Source organism: Thunnus thynnus, chromosome 9 (genome assembly GCF_963924715.1).
Source record: "Thunnus thynnus chromosome 9, fThuThy2.1, whole genome shotgun sequence".
NCBI lineage: Eukaryota > Metazoa > Chordata > Actinopteri > Scombriformes > Scombridae > Thunnus > Thunnus thynnus.
Genome location: NC_089525.1, coordinates 17,737,798 through 17,763,325, shown reverse-complemented (window position 1 = coordinate 17,763,325; position 25,528 = coordinate 17,737,798). Strand labels below are relative to the sequence as shown.

Genomic DNA, 25,528 nt, shown 5'->3' with positions numbered 1-25,528 from the left:
AAATAATTAAGAAAACACAAAAAACTTTATTTACCAAAGAGAGATATAAAAGCACAATAAACCGTTCAGAAACTGGGGAAAAAGCAGCAGGACTATGGATTTGAGGAATGTGTTGGATCAGAGACGCTCCACCAGGTGTCACCATGTATCCAGAAGATGTGAGCTGACGGAGCTTGGATCATCAGAGGAGAGACATCCAGTTTAGTCACTCCTCATCATTCTGCGTCCGTGGGCCACATCTCCTGAATGCTCAGCTGCATGAAAGACAAGAAATGTAATGTTAAACTCTACACTATTATCAGTCCTAACACACCACTGTTAGTAGAGCGCTTGGAGGACGGGTTCACAATTTTTCAAGTCAGTTCAATAAGCTTTATTGGCATGAATGTCAGATGTTGTTTTAAAACAACAATCAGATGTCTAAATGAACATTGATATAAGTTTTTCTTGCTGTAGTAACAATCCACAAGCCTCCCTCTGTGCAAAAATGTATTTAAAAGTTTATCTTAGGCTAATATGAAGCTTCAGCCATCCAAATTAGTCAAATCAAGTAGAACTCTTTCAATGTTAATATCTTTTTAGTGCCAAAGTTCCTCTTTTTGTTACTATACTTCAACCGCAGCTCAACAGGGAAACACAAAGAGGGAATTTGATGCTAAAAAGACTATAAATGTGGCAGATATCCACTTGATATGACTAACTCAGACTGCTGAAGCCTCATATAAGCTTCACATCAACTTTTAAATCCATTTTTGCACTACATGACTGTGTAGACACACTGTAGCTTTTGGTCCCCATCACTTACAATGAAAGTGAGTTTTAAGGGGATCTTTTAAGAGCCATCATGAACAGCAGCATGATTACAGTGAGGAAAACCTCTTTCAGTGTTCATATGGACACCTGACTGTTGTTTTAAGACACAGATTATCTTTGATTACCTATGAAGCCATCCGTCTCAAACATCAGCAGTTTAACCTTTTCTACAAGTATGGAGGTAAAACTATTTTGACTCAGAAGTATAAAAATGATTTCACTTTGATTACTTGAAACTCAACTCATAAGCATTACATAAAATTCAGTTAAATGTGCAAGTTGTCAATTTGAAGAGCTATATAAGCCTACTTTAAGCTGTATTTACAGTTGATTTCATCTTATTGAAGTTTTGGACTACAACCCCTGAATATTTCCACTGAAAATACCAAAACTGTTATTTATACAGTCTATTGGCTGAAGGTAGGCAGTGTGTTTGAAGCCCAACTAACGAGCAGTAATGTTGCCCCCTGGCCTGATGACTCACAAAATGGCAAGTCATCTAAGGAAATCCAAGTTTATGTCATAACACATGGCTCTGGGGAAAAAAGCACTGAGGGGACAGCGGACCCAGTATCAACTGCTTACAGATTATTATATTATAATTATGAGCCCAACTCTATGAAGCCATCTTTTAAGACCTTCTGTGTAATAGCGGATACAATTTCAAATGTGTATTTCATTGCAGTGGCTACAGAAATTGTAACTGGTTCTTTTTTCTTTTTTTTTAGAAACCAAAGTTAGTTCTTGTCAACAAACCAGGCAGCCAAGAAAAATATATCGATATCTATATTCCTTCATACTTTCACGGGGTTGCTGCCATAGACTATGTAAAAAAAAACGTCGCCATCTTGGTTTTTTTTGGAGCCAGAAGCGATGAGAAGTGACCTTATTTAGATGAGAGCGTGGAGCTCAGGAGGAATCCCCAAGGGTCCAACTACAACACGTTACATACCGCCGTGGTAGCGACTTGTTAATAAGTTAGCAACATCCTACAGCATACCCTGCATTATCATCCATTTTACTCTAAATAGAGGCATAATTTACGAATTGAACATCATGCTGTATTGAAGAAGACTTGAAACTAGCGATTGAGACCATCAACTCATTAGGAAACTGTTTACTGAGGTAATAAATCAAGTGAGAAGTAGCTTCATTTTCTCATACTTCTATATAATTGGACTTCTTATTGCAACCAGTGGAGTCGCCCCCTGCTGGTCATTAGAGAGAATAAAGGTAGGCACCGGAGCTACCTGCTTGGTTGCTGCACTTTTTAAAAAAATGAAAAAAAAAAAAACAAAAAAAAAAAACTAATTTAATGCTTTTTAAGACCTAGACAGAAAAAATTTAATAACCTGTCAAAATTAGCCAATACTCTGTCAGACAGTTTTGAGATGACAAACCTTCACCGTGCGTCTACTCTGACTTCAGAGCCTCCTGCAGAGCAGCAACTACAACATCCGGTTGAGGGAACTTCAGTTTACGAGGTGGACCCTTCTTTATTCCAGTCCACAGAGATGTTTCTGTGGACATGAGACGTGAGGAAGAATGTGTCATTTGTGGGAACAAGATAAAAGATAAGCAGTAATACTTCTGTTCAAAAAGTTTCTGGAGGATTGAAGGAAAAAAAAATAATAAAAAAAAAAAATCAAGAAATTTCAAGACAGTTGACTCTGATACTCAAATAAAAACGTGGTTAAAAAGTGAACAGCAACTTGTGCACCAACCTCTTAACTTAGAGCAATATAATCATCATACATACAGTATGAACATAATAGACACAGCAGACACATTATGCTGCATTTGACAGGGGGCTGCGCTCGTTCTCAGTGCAAACTTCCGACTCTCTGGTGGTTATTCTGCGGTGTTGGTAAACATTAGCCTCCTGTCGATGTTTCAAGCAGGGTTTAATGTGGCAGACGAAACATCAACTCTGGCCAAGTTCAAGTTTTTGCCAAATTTGACTTCTTAAGTTAACACATCGGGCTTCCAGCGCATGTAAACATTTTTCTACTTGAAGATAAAATAAAACTCCGTCGTATGGTTGAAAAATGTGTTTAATTCAGTTCTGGCTCTAAAGTTCACAAAACACGCCAGTATATATACACACACACACACACACACGTGGCCATTTTAACATGATAGGGGGCCCAAAAATTAGCTGCTGGGCCCCCGCAAACCACTGCTCCTGCCCCTCTTTGTACATTGTGTACAGTAGCATGCATCCTGGCCCCAGGTTTGCTGTGTGGTGATTTGATTCGACATAAACTAATTAAAGAAGGAGCACAACGTAACTGTAATATCAGCTGGACAAATGAAGGTCCTAGATTTTCACATTGGGCCCCTCCTCAAGATCAAGCAAACATATTCATATATAGTTAATACAATTACAACAAACCAACTGCCATACAGTGAACCTGGTCCCACACCTGTTGCCTGCTGTGCTCAGTTCAGCACCTCAGTATAGACCTTTGCTCTTGAAATAATGCACATCCTTCTACTAACAATGTCCCAGTTACTCTGTATAAATCACAGTCCTATAAACAGTTCTAATGGGAACTATTTTAAACTGAAGATAGAAAACAAGGAAAATTTTCAATGCTTTGAACACCTAACGAATTTCCATTAACCTCCATCACTATCCATTTCAAAAGCTAAATCTATCATAACCTCAGAAATAAAACTAAAATATCTGCATGACAAGAAAAGGTTGTAAATGTAATTTTGTAACCTTTAAATAGCAGCCTCAAATAGGTAGAAGTCAAAAACAGAAGTAGTGACACTTGGCTCAGAATGACGGTCTTCCCTTGGAGAAATGTCTGAGCTATTCTTGGATTTCCCCTTTTCCCTTCTCCTCACCTTTGCCTCCATCCAGCAGAGTGATCTCAAAGCTGTTCCTCCGGGGTTTCTCAGGGTTGAGGACCACAGTCAGTCCGGGGCGTGCAGCCAGGAGTGCAGATTTCACCTCCTCAGCATTACGCCCATACACTCGTCAGCTCTTGCTGCCAGAAATAACACATTGGCCATTAGGGTGGACATCTGTGTGCAAGTTATTCATGAAGACTGTTGCTGCATATGATAAAGTAACTCTGCATATTTAATCAAGTACTAGTACAACTTTGAGATACTTGTGTTTAACATGAGTGTTTTCGTTTTATGCTTCTACTTCAATACATTTTAGAGGGAAATTTTGTCTTCAATTTATTTGACAACTATAATTATAGAACTATGGGCAGAAAACAACTTGAAAAGGCACTTAAGAGCTACAGATATGCAGGTGAAGACTTTATTCTATGAGCTTCAAGGTCTGATGTTGTAGAAGAAACATCAGCTAATAGAATAAAGTTTATACTACCTATCCATCATTGTTAAATGCTGCTGCTTCTTTAACAAGTTGTTTTACTTATCTGCTGCCTAACGTTGTTCAGGACACCACGTGCAGTAGAGCGCACCTCACTGCAAGTTTTAACTGGTACACTACACAGTGGACAGTATTGTTAAGAACTAGTTTGTAGATTAAGATAAAGGTTGTCGATTATGTTGTGATATACCTACCAGTGTTCAATGACCACTCTTTGCCCGTCCTCCCCCTCTCCTCTCTCCTCCTTCTCCTCCTCCACGGCTGGTTTCTCCTCCTCTAGCGGAGCCTCCGCTTTACGCTTCGTCCCTCGACGACCTGAACAACACGTTAGTTTTCATAACACTGGTTTTTAAACACCGACTAATTAAAGGAAATGTTGGAGTATGTCATATTAGACGAAAGAGTGACGCGGCAAAGCCTACACAGGTTAAACACTTCCTGTGAATGAAACCAGGTCACAAGTAGTTACGTTAAGTCTTTAATGACTTAAATGAGGGTGATTTGCTCCACTTTAGCCATGAAGCTAACGTTGATGCAAGCTAGCTGCCCATAAAAGAAAGCCTGGCCAAAACACGAAATGACAACTTTTGTAACAAGCAGTATAACATATAAGACAGTCTACATCGTCTTTAAATTAGCTATATAACGCCGTTGCATTAGTTAAAATTTGCAGAAGCATGCACATCAACAACACACTTACCTGCTTTGGACGCCATTGCTGTTATTACAAAACTTTGGCGCGCAGGTCGACTGTACCAATATATTTGACCGAAGGGGGGTTGGATACGGTGGACTAAACTATTATTGGTTCCCTCTGAGAGATAGTATTTTTCCTAGGATTGTGAAGTCATGACCCGCCGTACTCTGCCTCTGATTGGCTTATCCTGATATTTTTCCTAAAACTAACCAACCCAACCAACGAAGGCAACCGGTACTAGCCAATCAGAGACAGAGTAGGGCGGGTCATGACTTCCCCATCCTGGGAAAAAAAAGTCTCCCTCTGATCCATTGACGCCGATTTAACGGGTTTCCTTACATTTAATTGTCAAGAAACAGATGTTTACAAAGGCCAGTTGTAAATTTCGGAGATAAATGATATTTATATACAGGTTTTTGTTCGAAAACCATATAAAAAACAAATACAATTTTAGGCCTATTTAACGTCAAATCTGCAAAGTCAATGATGTAAGCACATCAGAGGATTAGGAAATTTAGTTGTCTGTATTATTACAATGTGTATTAAAAGACATTTCAATCAATGTATGTATGACTGCTCTAAAATCCAGTGTTTTGAATTTTGTTGGTGGGCGTATGCTTGTTTAGTACATTTAAATCACAAATTGTGCTTTTTACAGAGGAAAATATGAACACAAGAACACTAACACTGGATAAAACAAATTGATAGTCATAAGGCATAACTGTAAAAAAAATAATTAGAAGAAACTTTTGAGTAAAATATTTGATTTTTCAAAGGACACTAAAAACATACTTTTCAGGACAGCCAATGGCCTCTACTGTTTTTGAGTCTACAGATGTTTGAAATTGGGCGATAGGTGAAAAGTAATCTTTGATATTTGAAATGAGGGCATTAGTTCATTGCCCTTTTGAATATTCTGCTACTTCCTCAGAAGCCAACTGTGATGACCCCTGATGTCATCTTTGTTAGGCCTTGTGATTCACTTGTCTGCTCTGTCTCAACAGGTGCTCGTTAGGGCAACTGGCGACACCTGATGGCTCACAATGTTGCCAGATTATTAAAGTCAAGGCTGCATCTATGGCAATCTCTTTGTTTCTGCCTCTCCCTTTAGGCTCCCGTTCTGATTTGGGTTAGTTATGGTCCTTTAGTTATTTATTTTGCTTTCATGCACCTGATAACACCCACCCCAATCATCACGCACCTCACACTGATCTCACTGATCTCCACACCCCGAACTGTATGAGAGGTGCTATACAAATAAAGTTTTTTTTTTTTTTTTTGGCCATTTGAGCCAAGTCATAACTTAATTTCCAAATTATCTCTCCTTATTAGAAATCAGTATTTTAAAAGTCTCAAAAGGGAAAAAAATATTCAGCTTCATGTACAGTAGGTCTCACTTTCAAAACTGTAAAGTATGAATTTCCTGATTACTCAAACTTCTACTGCAGTGACGTAACATATTGTCATATCTATGTAAGGTGATTCTGCTATTGCCAGAATATGTGAATATATGAAGACGACAAAATGTTATTATTTATCAGAATTTTGTAACCGTTTGTGTGTTTCACTAGAGTATGTTTCTGCTTTTGTTCCTATGCACCTACAGACAGGAAGGAAAGGTTTTCAGAAATCATTTGGTACTGAGTTGTTACCAGAAAGTCTTTCATTGAAACTCATCTTGACTCTCGTTTCAACATGATGACAATAACTGGTGTAACATCCACAGGTTGAGTGGTAGGATGCATGAAAAAAAAACAACCTTAAGCTAGTCTACCAATGGACTTTTTAATTCTTGTTTAATGGTGTCACAACTGATTTGATAATTATATAAAATGCTGCATGTAATGTAACACATTTAAAACAAGTTTTCAAAGGTGAGAAACTACTTTTAATCCAGACATGGTGTGTTGAGACCTCTGACAGAATCATAAAAGCCAGGTCTTTGCTCTCATATCTGCGTCATCTCATCCCGCTAAAACCTAGATACACTAAGAGATCAGTCCCCCCTTCTGGCAACTCCAACTGAAGATCTGTGTAATGTCCTGTGTAAAGAATATGACAGATGAATGCAGGTCCCAAGGGTTGTGTTCCCACATTTTCTAATTGTTTCCGTAATCCCCAAATGTAGAGTTGTGGTGGACGGCTGAGAGACATCATCCAGAACAAACAAGAAGACACTGAGAGAAGATCCTGCCAAGCAGCAGACGCGTGTGTTTGTGGACACCAAATACAAGAACAAATATGGTGCTACCGGAATAGCAGCAACGAATCCCCGTGTCTTTCACAGTGGATGTGGCAGTCACATTTTTAGGCACTCAAACAAATTGTCTGAGGACGTCACCGTTTGCGTCTGTGCCAACATACAAGGGCTATACAACCTCCAAGAGCGAGGCGGTGTGACTGACTCACAAGCGCTCATCTAATCCCTGTTCTTTTGTTTTCTAGTTGACAACAAACTCAAGACCCACACTTCATCTTGGCCGTGCTGTCACTTCTACTCTTGCCGCCATATGATTCAGCCTTTTCATTCAGTGAGTTTCTGAACTACATCAGACACAAAGATACATCAAATCTACTGTTTCTTTGGATCCCAATCTGTCTTTGCACTCTGTTGTGGTGTATTTTTAGCTGTGTGCGTAAACCTTCAGAGGGGTTGACAGACTGATCGACAGATGTGCCCCGTATTCACTCCGCTCTCCTTTTTTGCTTTGGGCTGACTCAAGACCGGATGCACAGAGCTCCCGGCTGCCTCCGCACTCTACAAATGTGTAGTACTATCAGTGCAGCATCCAATGCTCACAAACACTCATACAGAAGATATTACTGTCATTGTACACAAGCAAGCAGAGGAGCAACAACAAAAGATTTCTTTCACAAAATTCTGGTCTTTTTTATGTATTTTTGCTGCTGTGAGCTACAGCATCTAATCTTCTGCTTCTTCATCTGAAAAAGTGTCAATAGTCTTATTGTTTGTTAATCCTGTTGTGCTTCTTTCTTTTTCAGTGGGTCTGTGGTAAATCTTTAAAGTGCTTTGAAACTTCATTTTGAAAGCTGCCATATAATATATTACATTTTTATAATCAGTTTTTGTGGATGAAACCTACACCGTGGCTCGATGGGATGACAATGTCCACCACTTCAGTCCACTGGCTGAAATATCTCAACAACTATTAGATGGATTTCTGTGATACTGAGTAAAGATATTCACGGTTCCCAGAGGATGAGTCCTACTGACACTGGTGACCTCTGACTTTTTAATCTAATGACACCAGCTGGTCAAAGTTTTACATATCCACTGAAATATCTCAACATTTACTAGATTGGAACAAAATCTTGCACAGACATTCATGTTCCTCACAGGATGAATTGTAATATCTTCACGTTGTGTTTAGTGTCATTATGAAATGTTGGCATCCAAACATATTAAACTGCATGGTGACAATGGTAAATATTACTGCTAAATATCAGCATGTTAGCATTGTCATTATGAGCATGTAGACTGTTGTCTTATGTGCACATGTCCACAATGCACTTGAAAAATTACATGAACCTCTGTGCTTAAGGAAACGATTTCAAAGCAGTTGCATGAAATAAAAAGATGAAAACTGTCTCTCTGTAGGGCTGCAACTAATGATTATCTTTACTATTGATTAATCTTTTGATTATTTTCTTGATTAATCCTTTTGTCTATAAAATGTCACCCTCAGATGCCTTGTTTCATCTGATCAACAGTACAACATCTAAAGATATTGCGTTTATTATCATGTATGACACAGAAACAGCTTCAAATCCTCACATTCAAGAAGCTTCAACCAGCAAAAGTTGACAAATTATTTTCTGATCGACTAATCGATTAATCAACTAATTGTTGCAGCTCTAATGCTCTGCAGCTCATTTTCTTAGTCCCTGAAGTCCTTCTTTCTGGCACTTTGCAGGTTTTGCAGGTTTCCCGCTGTTGCCCTTCTTGCATTTAATCAAGTGCAGTGACACACACAAACAAGTGATGGTCTTGTTATTGCTCAGTGGGTGAACTCAGAGCAAAATGTCAATGTTTCCACTCAAAATGATTTTTTCAGATAGTCTGAGGATCTCCTCATCTCTCTGTTTTTACTCCTCACTGTTTTTTCCCTTCCTCTTCCGTTGGTTGGGTTTACAGAGGCAGAGGTTCACTGCACTCAAGGCTCATGTTTCCACGTGCTGGACAATGAGAGCTGGTCAGTGCAACAGTGCTGCAAATTATATTCATCAATTATGGATGTGATAGGTCAGTTGTCACATTGACTGCCGTGCTGCATTGTTATTAGTTATAAACCTATTATATTCTGTTTTATTCTGTTCTTTTTCTCATAAACTCAGCATGCAGATATTTCATCTTTCTCTCTGAAAATCGCTCTCAGCCTCTTCATTTCCTTCTCGGGCCCTCTGACGTCAAGGCGTGAGCCTCAGTTCATCCTCTGCAAATAAGACATGTGTGAGAGTGTACGTCAGGGAACACGCCAATGACACACAAACGCACACGCCAACTCATGAGAGCCAACACACAGGCTTGGCCAAGAAAGGCACAACCATGTGAGGGAGACTGTGTGACAGAGAGAGAGAAAGAAGTGCTAGTGCAATAGGGGTTCAGACAAAGACTGAGTGACAGCATGAAAGGCAGGCAAACACACAAAAGAGAGGAAGACAGGCAGAGGCAAGTAAAATAGGATAGAGAGTTGGGGGAGAGTATGTGGGCACAGTGTGTGATTAGTGCGCATCATCAAAGTCTGACGACTTCAGAGAAATTTTCTGTGCTAATGGCCTATAGTTGTGTTCCTGCACTGGAAAAACTGTAAACGACCATGTCCTATAACCACCCAGGCAGCTGCTTTTAAGCAAAGAGGGCAAACGCCTACAGTTCTGTCATGAAACAAGAGCTTAGAAATATGGGAAAGGTAATCACACTGGTCACGATTCAGATGTTTTGACGTGCATGAACTGTGGCAGGAAAAGCTGTGAAGGGAGTCACGCCCTCTGCAAAATCTCATGAAATTGGGACTCAAAGTAAAAGTGTTTTTAGATAATATGAGTTCAAAAACTGCTTCCAAATCTGTTTTAAAATATGTTATTTTCCATTGCCATAAGTTATAGTCATGTGAAATATTAAATTTAATTTGTTTCCTATCACAAATAATGTCAAAGATAATAATAATGCCTGCACACAGTTATCACCTCAGCACTGATTTATTGAAAAAATGTCAACGTTTTGGTCACAAGGACCTTTCTCAGGACATTTCATTAGACAAGACATATATTAATATGTCTTGAGAAAGGTCCTTGTTACTGACTTTTTCATAAATCAATGAGGGGGTGTGTGCAGGGATTGACTTTTTTTCTTTGTACTTGGATCTTCGGGGAAATTGATTCCCTGCACCACAGGAGACACTAAGCAAGTGGTGTGCATGTTGCCTTCTACTCCATCACAAATAATGCCCATGAAAAGTCTAAACCCACTGAAGTGTTTGCCACCGTCAGTAACACTGATGGTCTTTTTGAAGTCATGCTCTTGATTTAAAAACTCTAACATCAAACGCCTCTGATTGCCTTCCCCAACCAGCCTCAGTGTGAGTGTTTTTCCCCACAATTTCCAGGTTGCCAAGCACCAGAAAGCAGGTGTTAGCTTGTTATAGAAAGCGATAACTGTGGATAGTAGCGATAGCATTTTGGGGACTAAGACAGCAAATAATTTTACCTGAGAAAAACAAATTTCACTCCCTCAAAAAACAGCATGGCTCTGGTGGTGTTGCATTCTTGTCTCTTGATGTGAGATTTGGTATCTTCTTGCCTCTTCTGTCTCCATCAGGGTTGGACATTGGTCTTCCAACATTAAACCCTTAAATATACCCTCCAGACATATTTAAAGATATATAAAAATACTCTTGTTTGAATAATAATTTGTGTCTAATGTGTTTTTTCCACAAAATTTCCCTACAATTTATGAATGTGTAAATACTTTTTATTTCAAAAGTTTAACTGCTGGACACAAGATGTCTCCTACTTCACTGAAAAGTCCATTCTCAGTGTTTGTGCACCGGATGTTTCAACTTTCCACATCACTTTTGTATAAGCTGAATTGTGGACCACGACTGGTTCCAAACTAGTCGTTATGTCACAAATCACAGTCATAGGTTGAGATAAATGTGAAAACAGCCTTCTAGTGTAAAACTCTGCACATACATCATTCTGCACAGTGACACTCAAACATCCAAGGGAAATAACAACAAGAAAAACACTTTTTTTGGGTAGAGGGGGACTTTAATGTTTACAAGTGATTCTTTTCTGATAGCTGAAAATGTCCGTAGTTGCAACATCCACAAAATATGGACATGACTGCAAATCACCTTGTTTGTGCACCTTGACATCTGCAGAAATAAGCATCTCCAAACAACAAAATTGACCCATAAATGGAAGATTTATTGGCAACTTTGTGCTTATGGATGCTGTGCAGATGAAAACCAGCACAGACACACGAGAAAGACTGTTATCTCTCTCCAAGCCAGCACTCCTGGAGGGCTTGGCAGCAAGAACTCTCTGTGCCGAACACAGAAATAGACTTCTGTAATAAGTACACAATAATACTTAAATTATAAAACCAACTCTATACTGTTCATAATGTATACCTGTAAGTTTAATCTATTAAAAAAAAGGTGTTTTACATTGAATTTTTCCTTAACAGTGAGATTGTTTTTCTTAGAAAAAGCGACGCTTTCTGCCAGATCGAGAGACCACAAAGATTCTTGAACCCTGTTGTTTCTCCATCAAATAGCAGGACAATAACCACAACGAATAATCAAACCCCAACAACACTGGATATTCAATATCAAAGTCAAACATCTGTGTGATTAACAACAAGAATATGTACCTACATTTATATTCTACACCTGCAGAATTTTATCTCAAAGCAGAACTATTAGGTGATCAAAAATGTAGCAAATGATAAAGCAAAAGAAATGAAAAGTTCTGAAATAAGGCCACTGTTAAGGACAAGAATGTATGTGGGTTTGATGATTTATCCAAACTATGACTGCAACAAAAATAAAAGAGAAGGAAGGAAAGGTGAGAGCAAAGTAAGGTGTGAAAATGATGAATCATTTGTGAGATATAGGACAAAACAAATGAGACTCAAGGTGATTATAGCCTGTTTAAACAAACTGCAATGAACTTTACAATTTCCATGAGTGTGTGTGTGTGTATTTGCACATGAAAGTGTATTTGCATGTGTCCATGTACCCGCAAACACATGCATGAGTATGTACATCATTATCATCATCATCATCATCATCATGGTGAAAGTTAATCTGTTGTGGGGGTGTGCTGATTCCGGGATAAATCACAAGTCACATTTTCATCCTGGCCCCTTCCCTGAATCATACCTCTCAGCACGCCCCCCCACCCCAAACACACACACACACACACACACTCACACACATACATTCACAGACAGCTCATTCATCCCTCTATGTGTATAATATGGCCCAATATAGCTTCTTTCTACACATGGTGAGCAAAGTGATTGAGATGAGGTGTGAACACAGTTGAGGCTGGTGACCAGTGGTAGAAAGTAACTAAATACCTTTACTCAAGTACTGTACTTACATACAATCTTGAGGTACTTGTACTTTACTTGAGTATTTCCATTTTCTGCTATTTTATATTTCCTCCAAACTACATTTCAGAGGGAAATATTGCACTTTCTACTCCACCACAATTTTTTGACAGCTTTAGTTACTTTTCAGATGAAGTTTTGACACAATGGATAATATAACAAGCTTTTAAAATACAACACATTGTTAAAAATGAAACCAGTGGTTTCCAACCTTTTTGGCTTTTGGCATCTTACAAAAAGCAGTGTGTAGTCGGGGTCACATTTCAGATGTCTATGAGTTGTTAACAGCTCCACCAAATAGTGATTTTTCCCTCTAAACTTTTCACATGGTTTCATTCATTCAGTTGATTCAATATTTCACCAAAAATCAAAGATAAGAGAAAAAGTCCAACAACTGAAAACAGATTTGTGTATCAGAACTTTGTTTTTTCTTCTTTCCTCTCCCATTAATCATCTCACGACCCCTCAGATTTGTCTGGTGACCCTTTGGAGGGGCCCGACCCCTAGGTTGGGAACCACTGGACTAAACTTGCTAACTGTTTATAAAGTAGTTCAAACTAGCTCCACCTCCAGCAGCTACAACAGTAACATGCTGCTTACACACTGATGCTTCAGTATTAATAATCTAATGATGTCATATGTAATAATATATCACTCAGAGGGATGAAATGAGTACTTTGACTTTAATACTTTATGCACATTTTGCTGCTAATACTTATGTACTTTTACTTAAGTAGGATTTTCATGCAGGACTTTTACTTGTAATGGAGTATTTTTACATACTGTATTGGTACGTTTACTTAAGTAAAGGATCTGAAAACTTCTTGCACCACCGCTGGTGACCTTCACCAAACACACTCACAAACTTGCACTTCACACACTTGTGTGCGCACACAGACACACATCAAACACCACCTCCTTATTCTAAGGGGTTTAAAAGGAGGACTATGACGTATATCTCTTTAGAAACAATTTCCCGACTATCCTGCTCTTAATTGGATGTTCAGTCAGTTAATCAGATGTCAAACCTACAGACCTCTTGCAGCTAAGATGATATTACAATAACAAAATTCATGCTTGTGATTCTCTAGTCTTGATGTGTTTTCATTGTGAGAGTTTAACATAATAGCCGTATAAAAGTTCTCTTCAGAATCAATTAAAGATGTCTTATCTGTATACATTGTGTTTGTGCTTATGTGCCTACTCAGGCCTTTTATTGTATTCCTCTGCGGCATCCTTAGAGAACAAAGAAAACAGTGAAACAACAGAGAAACACCTACTCACTTCTCTTTGATAGTTTCTTTATTTTTTAATAAAGCAAAAACACTTTCCTACCAGGTTTCCATTGAAAAATACAGCATCTAATAGTGTCACAGTATCTCGTCCTATGCAGAAACTCACAGTCATGGTTGATTGGTTGGATTTAACATGTGGGATTGACATTGGGACGTATGGCCTCAATAAATAATGCTGATCACAATCAGGTTGGATTGGCATTGTGTTGAACAGATTGCTGAGTAAATACCCATCCCTTCTACTGAAAAACACACACTGAAGTAAGAAACGTACACTAATAAAGTACATGATCATGGTCTTTTTATGATATGTATAGGACCATAAAATACAGATATATCACAAACAAAACCCTTGGATTTTCCTTATTTTTCAGAAAATAGTAGAAAAGCAATTCACCTATTTACATCCACACACTGTTCTGGGTGAATTTATGGATGCATAAGGGATTTTTTAAAACTTTCAATCCAAATAAAAGTAAAATACACACACAATACATACAGTAATGCAGACCAACAGCAGGTTAAAGTATATAATGTAACATGAGCTGTTAAAACTGAGACCTGAGGCTTTAAACAACACAAAGGGCTGCGTAGGAGTTGTTTTATAGCAATTTCTGCGTCAGTTTGGTTGATCACAACCAGACAGACAGATTGACGGACAGAGAGAGGACATATTGTTAAGGGTTAAACAGGCACTTACACACAGGCACTCAGTCTAATGAGAGATTTAATCAAACTGGTCTCCTTGGGACTTTGTTTTTTTAGTCTACAACAGTCCAATTCCAATCACACCGTTTCTCTGTTTAAGCTGAAAGTGATCTCTGATATATTTAATCTCATTAGTTTTTCTTAGTTTCCAATCTGACTAGAAAATCAAGAACAGGTTTTCAAGTTGTCTGAGAGGAAGAGACAAGACTGAAAAACACGAGGGGTGAAAACGAGTTTCCACATTTCATTTCTCTGCTTTTCATGTCCAATCCAAGTATCTCTTCTATCACCATAAGCTGTAGCTTAATAAATAGTGATAAAAATGAAAAGTAGAAATCCAGCTAGACTAAAATACAGAGAAATGAGTTTAAGTACAGCGATGTGTGTTGTATATACAAGTGTGGGTGGTGGTGGTGGTTTGCTGGCATCTCTTGGGGATCACACAGGAGTTTGAATCTGAAGGAGAGTCGTTCTTGGCTGCAGATCTAATAATCCTTCCATCCCTCTCTGTGTCCAGATGAATATCTTAAGCTCACACTACTCTCACTGTATTGATTTTCTTTTTACTTCTCCCAATAATTCTCTATTTTTTCCTTTTCTTCCAAGTTTCTAGTCCTTTGTGCTAATCCACCACTTTATCCTACTGTCATATAACATCCTTAATCACCACTTTTATTCATGATGAAAGAAATAAATGAGGGAAAATGTTAGCAGTGGAGCACTAGCTGATATAGAAAATAGCCGTAGAGAACGAGTCACAACGCCTGCGTTGTTTGCTGCCGCACAACAGCTGTGATATTAAAAAACATGAAGACCCCACCAGCTTACTGTGAGATGTGTCTCTATCATGTAATAATGTTGTAGTAGGTTTCTGCCTTTGTACTGTCACTAACAGGGTCTGTCTGATCCCTGCTTTTATAAAAGCCTGTACTAGTGAGCAGCAGCTACTTCAACAATGAAATCATGTTCTGCTCTACATCAACTCCGCTGATCTTCGCTCTTTAAAACAGCTGCCTGCTGCCTTGCCTGTCTCCTGCGTCAGTGTAGCGCCCCCTGCACCTTAAGGAGGTAACTGAAAGGAATCAAGATGCAGGTTTTTGTTAGAGTTGGAAAGAGCAGGGGAGGGGAAATCAGAGGAGAAAAGGGAGTGTGGAGGAGAGAAGAGTTCAACCAAACAGGAAATGTAGGGAGAATGTGACTACGATGAGGGAGAGGAGGTGGAGGAGGAGGGAGGCACTGGTGGGTAAGGAGGAGGATGAGGATGGGAAGGCTGGATTGTCGTAGCCTGGGGGGCACTCCAGATCGATGCAGCGGATGGAGGCATCTTCATTGCCGTAGTTGGCCCAGTATTCTTCCTGATCGAGCTTAGGAAGAGCCACCTCATCCTCCGACAGTTCGTACTTGGAGGAAAAGGATTCAGAGGGGGTTTTGGGGAGGTACTGAGGCTTGACCGCGGAGAAAGGGAAGGCCTTCACCGTCTCTGTGCTCTTCTGGTACGAGGCCTTGGATGAGGAGGCGGGCTTGTGCTTGGAGAACCACCAGCGGGTCTTGGTGCTGAAGGTGGTCGTGGTGCTTCCAGCCAGGGAGCCGGGGTCAGGCAGAGGGCAGAGGGCGAAGTCCAGCTCACGGAGGAATCGGAGGTCTTGGCCGCGACGTTGGGATGGTGAGGTGCACATGAGCTCAGAAGAGGAGATGCGGGCCTTGCGGAACCACTCCCAGAGGGGACGGGCCTCACAGCCGCAGGACCAGGGGTTACCGTTGAGGCGGAGGAACTGGATGCCCTGGGTGTCTTTCATGGCCTGGCCTGGCAGCTCAGCCAGGGAGTTGTTGAACAGGTAAAGAATGGTCAGGCGACCCAGGTCACGGAAAGCCCGACGGTTGACCTGCCTGATGCGGTTGTCATGGAGAAGAAGGCGATCTAGGTTGACCAGGCCTCTGAACACATTCTCGGAGAGGGCGCGGATACGGTTTCCATGCAGGAAGAGATGGGTGAGGTTGACCAGATCGGAGAACAGGTCATCCTGCAGAAAGTGGAGCTGATTCTCCTGAAGCAAAAACAAAATACAAGAAGATTTAATCACGTGGGAAAATTAAGCAAATTGGGATTAGTTGTTGATGGCAAAAAGATCTTTAAGTTTTACTTAAATGTTTTAATTTAGATCTCAGATTCTTCAGAAGTTAGAATTCATTAGAAACCGTGGCTAATGAAGCAAAATAGTCAAATAGCACTTTTGCAAATTTAGCTGTTTTTGTTTGAATCTGGTCGGACTATAGATGTCAATAACATACTTTCATATACAACAAAGTATGTTTATTCATTGATTAATTATTTCTGATAGGTATAATGGCTAATTGTGTGATATTATTTTCCTTCTAAGAATCACTGAAGTCAAGTCCAACATCTAAATCACTCGTAGGAGGGAAAAAAATCCCTCACTTCCTGTGACGTTACCATACATGTGCGCTTGAGGAACACGAGGAACATCCTTGTGAGTAATAGCATTGCAGCGGTCAGAACTGACCTCTACCGACTGAAACCACACTGAATGTGGGAGGGATTTTTTTTTAATTTATTTTCTTGGCAGGGACCTATTTGGATGCAAGCTCAGTTGGGTGGATTGTAGGACACTCCAGCAGCTGAGATCTCACTGTCAGCTGCCAAAACGTGATGATAAATACAGGCCGCATCTTGAGAGCCAATTTTTACAGAGTACACTGAATTTAATGGAAGCTAGAGGCTGCCTGAAACACAGAAAATCAATCCAAATAATAGTGCTAAGCATTGCAAGAAATTGTGGCTAAAAGGTTAAGTATACAGTACTTGTAAGGTCCTGAACACAATTGCTCACAAACACCTTCAAAAAGAAGAAATTTTGAGAGATTTTCCTCTGTGATATATTTTGTTGTTTTGGTTTTATACATTTTTGTCATTTGTCTATTGGTCTATCAAAAGAGGAGACCATGTCTCTTTTTTAAAAACATCCAATTTTGGCATCTAGCTTGTTCCTAGGTCTCAGTTTGTAGTTTCATTTGGTTCGTCTTTCTGCTGTTGAGAGGAAACATTTGGGCTCATGCTCCCTTTTGTGTGTTATACACTCATTTATTTGTGCATAGAGAATTGTGCAACTCTTCACTGCTTTCAATCTGTTGCACATTAGTAACATGATAACTGAATTTCTCTTTTGTTTTGACACTACTGAGAAGTGCTAATTGCAGTGTGTTATTTGATTCTCTATCTTTGGGGTGTTTTAATATTTACTTATGTGTATTTTCAGTCTGCATTTTTGTGACTGTGTGCTGTGTGCATCTCAGTTAAACTACATGTGCGGTAAAAGCATTTGCATGCATGTGGGCAACTGTAAAGTGACTGATGTGTCCATAACCCGATTCTGCAAGCATCATATGTACATTCTCATCATGCATGACTATCCAATATGTATCTGTGCATGTATGTTTTTGTGTGTATGGATGCTGCCTTTACCTGCAGGTAGAGAAACTGCAGGCTGTACAGCTTGTGGAAGAGGTCATGGGGGAGAGTAGCCAGCTTGCAGCGGTGCATGTGCAGGCTCTGCAGCTTCTCCAAGCCCCTGAAGGCTCCACCTTCCAGGTGTCGCAGCGAGGGGTTATCGCCCAGATCCAGCTCCTCCAGCACCCTGAGGTTACTGAAGGCCCCGGCCTCAATCCATGTGATGTTGTTGCCATATAGCCAAAGCACCTGCACAGAATGAAGAGAAGATAATGGGATGTGAGAGGAGACATTTAAGAGTTTTCATAATATCTCAAAATACTGCCAGGAAATTCAACAGTGCAACACACACACACACACATATATATATATACACAAAGTGCTTTTCTCACCTGTGTCTCGAAGCCAAAGGAGTCCGCGCGAAGCTCTGTGATGCGGTTGTTCTGCAGGAAAACACGTTGTGAGTCATAGGGCACACCAGCCGGCACTATGGTGAGGTTCTGGGACTGGCAGCTGACCGTCATGGGCGTAGGGTAACACACACATAGCCTGGGGCATGCAGTCACCCCGCCTGGCTTCACCACCACCAGCCACAGAATCAGCCACAGAGACAGTCCACCTGAGACAGAGAGAGGGGGAAGAAAAAGAGGTGATTATTTTTCCTGAGAAGAAAAAGACCATAATATACGGTCAGATCAGCAGCAAAGGGCCATTGTTGCAGTAGTTAGTCCTGGTTTGGAGAATGTGCACATTATGTGTGTCAAAGAGTGACAGACAAAGAAAGAGAGTTTGATTTCAGCTTTTGGTGGCAGCTTTTTATTCTGTCTGTCTGTCAAGCCTGTTGCTGTTGTCAGTGATTCTTTTTGGCACTGCAGCGCTCTCATCCGTGACTTGTTGATGGTCCCCAGAACTTTGGGGCTCATGTATAATTCACTGGATTACATTACAGAAATGATTCACCCTTTCATATCTACCTGATCATTTTACACAGGTGTCCATGACTGTTGTTGCAAAGTTGCATAACCCTGATGTCAGCAGTGCCGAATAGAGAAAAACAACAGACATCTACAATACAGATGTATAAGAGACAGAAAACCACACGTGTCTCACTGCATTACATTAACCTGGTTTCCTAGTTCTCAAGCTATCTACAGCAAAAGGATGCTTCCGTTGAGAGGTTTGCAACCCAGTGGGCACGCGTAAAACCAGTAACGGGACCCGGATCAGTTTCGGTTCTTATTAATAATTCTACAGCTTCTTGTCACAGCTCGGATAACGGCGCACAAAAAGCGCCCCCACGGGAAAAGTACATGCATGAAATAATAATAAGGTTCCCATTCATCTGCTGCGCGCAAGATTTTCCAGCGGCTCACCTCTTGACCTCTTAACAAGTTCGACTATTAGCTGAGCTGGACGCTGAGGGAGAACCGGAGTTGGGGCGTTTAGGTGGAATAAGACACCTTTCTAGAATCTAAGTCTTATTTACCCCCAAAGTCGACGTGAGATGAAGAATAAAGTTCAGTTTCATGCGCACATGAATCATGCCAACATCTCTCTATGCGTAAAGGAGATATGGAGAGATTTGATTTCGGTAAACTTTGCAGGAGAGTCAAAACAAATAACTTTGATCACATAATTTCACAAATAAATGGACGGTTATAGATCTGCTCTTGAGCTTTTAGTTGACAGACCACATTTACGCACAAAATACCCCCAAAAGTCCGCACCTCTAATCTCCTCTATTGGCTACATTCATAACATCCATAACTGACAAACACAATTTAGCTATTCAAGCGATGTTGATCAATGTATAAATTTTGGTAAACAATTTAAAATAAACGCAAAATGACTGTGCGTAAAAGTACCATAAAACATATTAATTCAGCAGTCTTGCACAGAAATACACGGCTGCTGATACTCAGAATCACATAGGAAAAAATACTGTGATTTTAAAGTTTAAAGCCGACTAAATCATAGACATGCGTTTGCAAAACAAACACTCTGCAGATACACAATGAAGAGAAACTCACTCTTAAAGTTGTGGGCGCTGGAGGCCCTCATGGTCCAACGGGTCTGCATCTCGAACCAAAGCCGAAAGCGAGTTAGCCTGCGCGGCGAGGAAGTGCCTGCTTGCTGCTATCTCTGCTGATGTTCAGCTCTGGTGAACGAGTCGCTGAGGCTTCAGGGAGTGACGTTCAGGAGTCCCGGGAAGCCGTTTATACCCGCGGCCGGCTAGTCGCCCACGACCGTGGGCAGCGGAGGATCCTCTCTACGTCACCCCGGGAGGAGGGGGAAGAGTCACCGGAGGAAGCGACAAGAAAGGCAGTGGCAGGGCGGCTTTTGTCACTGTGTCACTGTTGCGTTACCTAAAAATGTAACGCATCATTGTCTGTCAAAGATAAGATTATTACTTATTGAGCAGAGATAATTAAAGACACCTGTATCGTTTTCAGAAGTGTTTAAAGTAGATTCTGAACATGGAGAAAGTAGTCTTTCAAGATGTGTAGCGTACTTGTATTAAGTTATAGCCTAGTAGTCTGTTTAAGTAACATCTCTGTTCATCCTTAAAGACAAAGCACAGTGTAGGTCGACTGAGAATGAAGGATGGAGGTGGGATGAAGGCTTTTGATGACAATAAATGAACAGTTTCTCATTAGGAAACAGTAACAATAAACGCATGACTGGTTACTGAGACTGTTTGTGTTTGTGTGGATTTCACAGTGGCACGTGCGCTCACAGGGGGGTTGGAGGAGAGGACACGAGGTGGGAAAACTCATTTGGCATTAAAGCCAAAGTCACTTGTCTCATTTAGTGTAGGCCAGCTTGGAAAGAAGCCGAGAGCCGCCTACAATTCAGAACAACAGATGACCATGAAAGGGGGGCCCAGCGGTGGAGCGAAGTGATCTAACGCAACATATGGACTGCTTACATTTGTTGCAGGGGGCAGAGATGACATACCGGTGACAAATTACCGTGGGACAACATATACTGTAGGTTACATCCAGTTAGCATTTTTACAGCTTTTGTTTACCACATGTCAGGTGTTACCACATGTCAGGTGTTAAGAGCTAAACAGACACACCTGTAGAGGTGATCACAGCCAGACAAGGTGACACATAAACATTTACTGACGGTGGAAACAGAGCAGCAGAATATCTCGGCTGTTTATACTGTAGGTACATTTTACGCACATGAACCAATCCTCCTTTTCCATCTTCCACCAATCCCTTTCGTTTTACATTCATTAAAGGGCAGGTTCACAATTTTTCAAATCTGTCTTAAAACAATAGTCGGGTGCCCAAAATGAACTGCTGTAATCGCTCCTCCTGTTCATACTGGCCATTAAGACATCCATTCATGATGCCCTTACAATATAAGTGATGGTCCGCTCAGTGAAAAAATGTATTTAAAAGTTTATTTGAAGATAATATGAGGCTTCAGCGTCCATATCACTCATATCAATTCAGTCTTTTTAGTGCCAAATTCCCTCTCTTTGTTATGATCCTTCACAAGGACACAAGGAGGGTTGTTGTTTTTTTATTAAAAAGACTATAATTTTGGAGGATATCCAAACATTATGTTCAGATAAATTTTTAAATCCCTTTTTTTTTCAAAACAAGTACTGTGGATTTTGTCTTCCACCACTTACATTGAAAGCACATTACGGAAGCGATCTTCTAATGGTCAGTGTGAACAGGAGGAATGATTTCACCTGACTATTGTTTTAAGACAGATTTGTGAACCGGTCCCTTAAAGCAATGCTCAAATAGAGAGAAATAATATGGCTTTTTCCTTGCACAGAAGCTGTGTTTGAAGGTGCTGTCAACTCATGTTGTGCCACTAACGCTGAGACAAATTGGAAGGACACTATGTGCCACTATGTGTCTTATATAAGTCACAGTGTTTGGTCTAATTGTACATTGGCTACACTAGGAACGGCTTTCAGGAGAAGGTGCGATCCTGAATGTGGGTGGGATGTGGGATGAGACATGGAGGTCTTCTGCATGTGAAATAAACCATGTCAGGGCTGGGGTGGGCTGGCCTTACTCACTACTCAGTCCTCTCTCCATGACACGGGTCAAGGCCAATTCCACCATGATGCACATCATCTGCTCCCAAGTGAACACACACTCACCGAAAGCTGGTCCATGGAAGGTCATCTGCAAGTCCAAGCTGTGAGCGCAGCTCGGGGCATAAGTTATGCGTCTGGAATCACACAATTTCTTGGCTTTGGTGTAGAGATTGGGGGAGGCAGACAGCTCACCAAGCAGGCATTAGTAGCCTCCACGGGGGGCCGTGGGACAGATAAGGTTGCTTGTGTGTTTGTGTGTCTGTGTGATGTATTCACACTGTTCTTGGCCCCAGGGCAAATGGTGGAGGCAGCCAGCTCACCAATCAGACTCAATCTTCATGGAGGCTGTGGGAGTAGTGTGTGTGTTTGTGTGTGTGTGTGTGTGTGTAGTGATCAACCTGCTGAATGTGGGAGGTTCTTGGTGCCCCTTCCACAATATTTATCAAGTATCCAGATTGACACCGAGAACACATTCAGTGTGTTTGTGCATACCTGTGTGCGTGTTTTGAATCGCTTCTGATTAGAGATTTATGTGCATTACATAACCACCGTGTGATGCTTCAGTGAAAAGAAACATGCATATGTATGTAACAACATACACACGCATACACATCTCCACTCCCAGATCCCCTCCCTTATATCCTCTCACTAGCCTGCTGTGTCAAAGTGAATCACGGGCACGCTGGCATTTGAACTGGTGTAAACACAGCCTGTTCAAAGGAGCTGTCTTGATCCTATAAAAATAAACGCATTGATGACTCCGTCCATAACCCCAACTCACACACACAAACACATTCACACACAGAGCTGAGTGTGTGTTTCTGCCCACGGTACATCAAGGTTGAGAGGAGAGAGAACTCCAGAAGCTGGCCTCGGAGACTCGGTCGAGTGTCAGGAGTGTTTTGACACATTGATCACTCCCTCTTTGAATGAACTTTCTCAAAGTTTCTCTAAATGTCCTCATCTTTAAGTGTTTTCCTCTCCCTCTCAGATAGCTTCGGTTATCTCAGGCATTTTCATGTAACACAAATACTAAACAAATAAACGTGAAACACAGCTTTTATTTCAGTCGAATAGCTGCATGATAAAACATCCTGAGCAACAGTGTGCGCCCGCAGGCACAGTTGGTCGAGTAACCGAAATCTGATTGTAGGCTAGTTATCCACATTCTTCATATCCAAGTTATTAAATGCTCGGTAAGTTTGAGTAACAGTGCATGAATCAGACAAAACGTGGGTGTCATTTGGGACAGTAAAGGTCTGAGAAGACTTTGTTAATGAGATAATGAATCATTTGATATTTAGTTGCAGTGTCAGAGGAGAATCTTTTGTTTGTAAAGTTCATATTTGTAATCAATTAAAAATATACGCCCCGCTAGATTTTTAAAAGGTCTTAAAATCTTGGTGTTTCATTTCAGCTATGATCGTTTCTAGTGTGTAAGTAGTCAGCGCAGGGTCATATTTCAGTGTTGGAGGGCTTTATTGGCTTTCTCCTTTTAGTCTGGTTTAGGCAAAAATTTGAAATCTGAAACCCCATTTATCTTCACTTTCTCTTCACGTAAGAGAAAGCTAAACTGTGAGATGGCCATCTGTGTACTGAATGATCAGAAGTAGACACTGAGAAGGGGAGAAAAAGTGAGAAAAGTTGTGTAATAACGGACTTTGTGGCCAAAAGTATGTGGACACAACCATCACATTCATATGTGGTAAGTCAGTTTCACAATCAAATCACACAGCGGACATTTGCTTCAAATGGCTTTATAGTCTGTACAACATACAGCACCCTCTGTCATTAGACTCTTTATATTAGACAAGGAAAAACTCAACGATGAAACCCTTTAATAGAGAGAAGACTTGACTTATTTGCAGCTATAAGCTTCTACTGTTCTGGGAGAGTTTTCCACCAGATTCTGGTGCCTGGCTGCGGGGATTTGCTCTCATTCAGCCACAAGAGCGTTAATGAGGTCAGGATGAAGATAATGATGTTGGGTGATGGGGTTGAGATCAGTCAAATTATTCAACAAAAAGCGCAGAAAATCATCTTTTTATGGACCTCACTTTGTGCACTGGGGGCATTGTCATGTTGAAACAAGAAAAGGACTTAAACAATTAGTTGTCTGAACATTATTGTGTACTGTAGAATTGGCAACCTTTAGCATACATGCCCATAAATAACAATCACAGGTACTGGTAACAATAATCTGCACAAAAAGACAAAAAAACACCTTCGTACATTCCAAATTCTTCTTTTATTCAACATGGACAAGAGTATATAGCATTAAGATTTACTTTAACTGGATCTACTGTGGGAGACTGTGGTTGTACTGGGCAGCTTCCAGGTATAGATGTGCATAACTGTGTGAGTATATGGATGTTCTTTCAAAAGAAAGCATTTCTCTGAATTAAAGTTAGATAAATGTTGTGGCCAAGACTATGAAAAGACTGAAGTGCAAGTCAAAGTACACAAAAAATACAAAAATCCATACAAATATGTGGGAAGGGATGTCCACATACTTTTGTCCATATAATGTAATTCATGTTTTTTGCTTTACCAGTCACTGTTCATCAGTCTTGGGAAGTTTGTTGCCCTAAATTTTGGGTGGCAACCCAAAAAAACCTAAGCATCATAAGCACAGTGAATGAACTGCAGCCTTTTGAGTCATTCTTTCACTTTAGAGATAATTTGCTTTCCTACCAGCCACCTGCAGCAGAAGGAAAACAGCACATTAACTCTGACAATTTGAGGCCGCTACAATTTTTTTTCCTGTTGCTCCAATCAAACAGACACAAGTTAGTTTGCATATTTTTGAGTGAGCCTGTCAAATCTGTGTGTCATACAGACATCCTCAGTCCCGGCAACAGATTCAGTCCAGTGAAAAACACATAACACATAACAAATCACCTCATTAACAGACAGGCTTATTTTATCCTCATCTCCTCCCGCCTTCGCTCCTATTTCTGTCATATATTTGTTTATGTAAGTATGTATTTTTAAATCTCTGAGATACTGGAGTTGTGATCACCGATGACGCAGATGCAAGGGAAGAACTGTCACCATGCACACACACATACACACACACACACACATATATATATGCACACACACACACATTTGATGTGACAGACTTTGTGGAGTTGCAACAAGTTTCTCTGGGTGCACTGTGTTGTCACACAGCAGGTGTACAGAGAACTGGAGACAGTTGTCCCTGTTATTTCAGGTTTAAAACCCTGCCAGAGCTTTTTTTTCTTCTCCCAGACGATCCTGCCTCATGTGAAACCTCTCCACCACTTCCAGCGACAACATGGCAACTCCTACCCAGACTGCCAAGAGTCTCACTGGAGACGACAGACTGTCCTCTGAGGCTGCTGTGAATCTGGCAGGTTTGGACTCTGCCCATCAAATCAAAGCTTTTCCTCGACAAGGAGTGAGTCCAGCTACAAGTTAAAGCCTTTAATCAGTTGTCTTTTGTTTGGATAA

At 40.6% G+C, this 25,528-nt stretch overlaps 2 protein-coding genes across 2 annotated transcripts; both read right to left on the bottom strand.

Annotated features, from left to right (window-relative positions):
- Window positions 1–6: 6 nt before the first annotated feature.
- LOC137189466 (selenoprotein H-like) lies at window positions 7–4,988 on the bottom strand. Its single transcript, XM_067599355.1, has 5 exons — window positions 4,872–4,988; window positions 4,366–4,486; window positions 3,670–3,812; window positions 2,214–2,333; window positions 7–254 (listed from the first exon to the last, which is right to left on the bottom strand). Exons 1-4 carry the CDS (start codon window positions 4,885–4,887, stop codon window positions 2,227–2,229), a joined length of 387 nt encoding a protein of 128 aa, XP_067455456.1. The 5' UTR covers window positions 4,888–4,988; the 3' UTR covers window positions 7–254; window positions 2,214–2,226.
- An 8,852-nt stretch (window positions 4,989–13,840) lies between these two features.
- LOC137189465 (reticulon-4 receptor-like 2) lies at window positions 13,841–20,337 on the bottom strand. The gene is made up of 4 exons (XM_067599354.1): window positions 20,010–20,337; window positions 18,372–18,598; window positions 17,995–18,228; window positions 13,841–16,558 (listed from the first exon to the last, which is right to left on the bottom strand). The coding sequence occupies exons 1-4, from the start codon at window positions 20,056–20,058 to the stop codon at window positions 15,680–15,682; spliced, it is 1,389 nt and encodes a 462-aa protein (XP_067455455.1). The 5' UTR covers window positions 20,059–20,337; the 3' UTR covers window positions 13,841–15,679.
- Window positions 20,338–25,528: the final 5,191 nt, after the last annotated feature.

Bases quoted from the DNA above. Each gene is read 5' to 3' on its own strand.
- LOC137189465 (XM_067599354.1), bottom strand. From the start codon at position 20,058: ATGCAGACCCGTTGGACCATGAGGGCCTCCAGCGCCCACAACTTTAAG. The intron at 18,599-20,009 runs GTGAGTTTCTCT...TCTCTGTCTCAG, and splicing joins CAGCGCCCACAACTTTAAGA to GTGGACTGTCTCTGTGGCTG. The intron at 16,559-17,994 runs GTAAAGGCAGCA...TTTTTGCTTCAG, and splicing joins TGCAGTTTCTCTACCTGCAG to GAGAATCAGCTCCACTTTCT.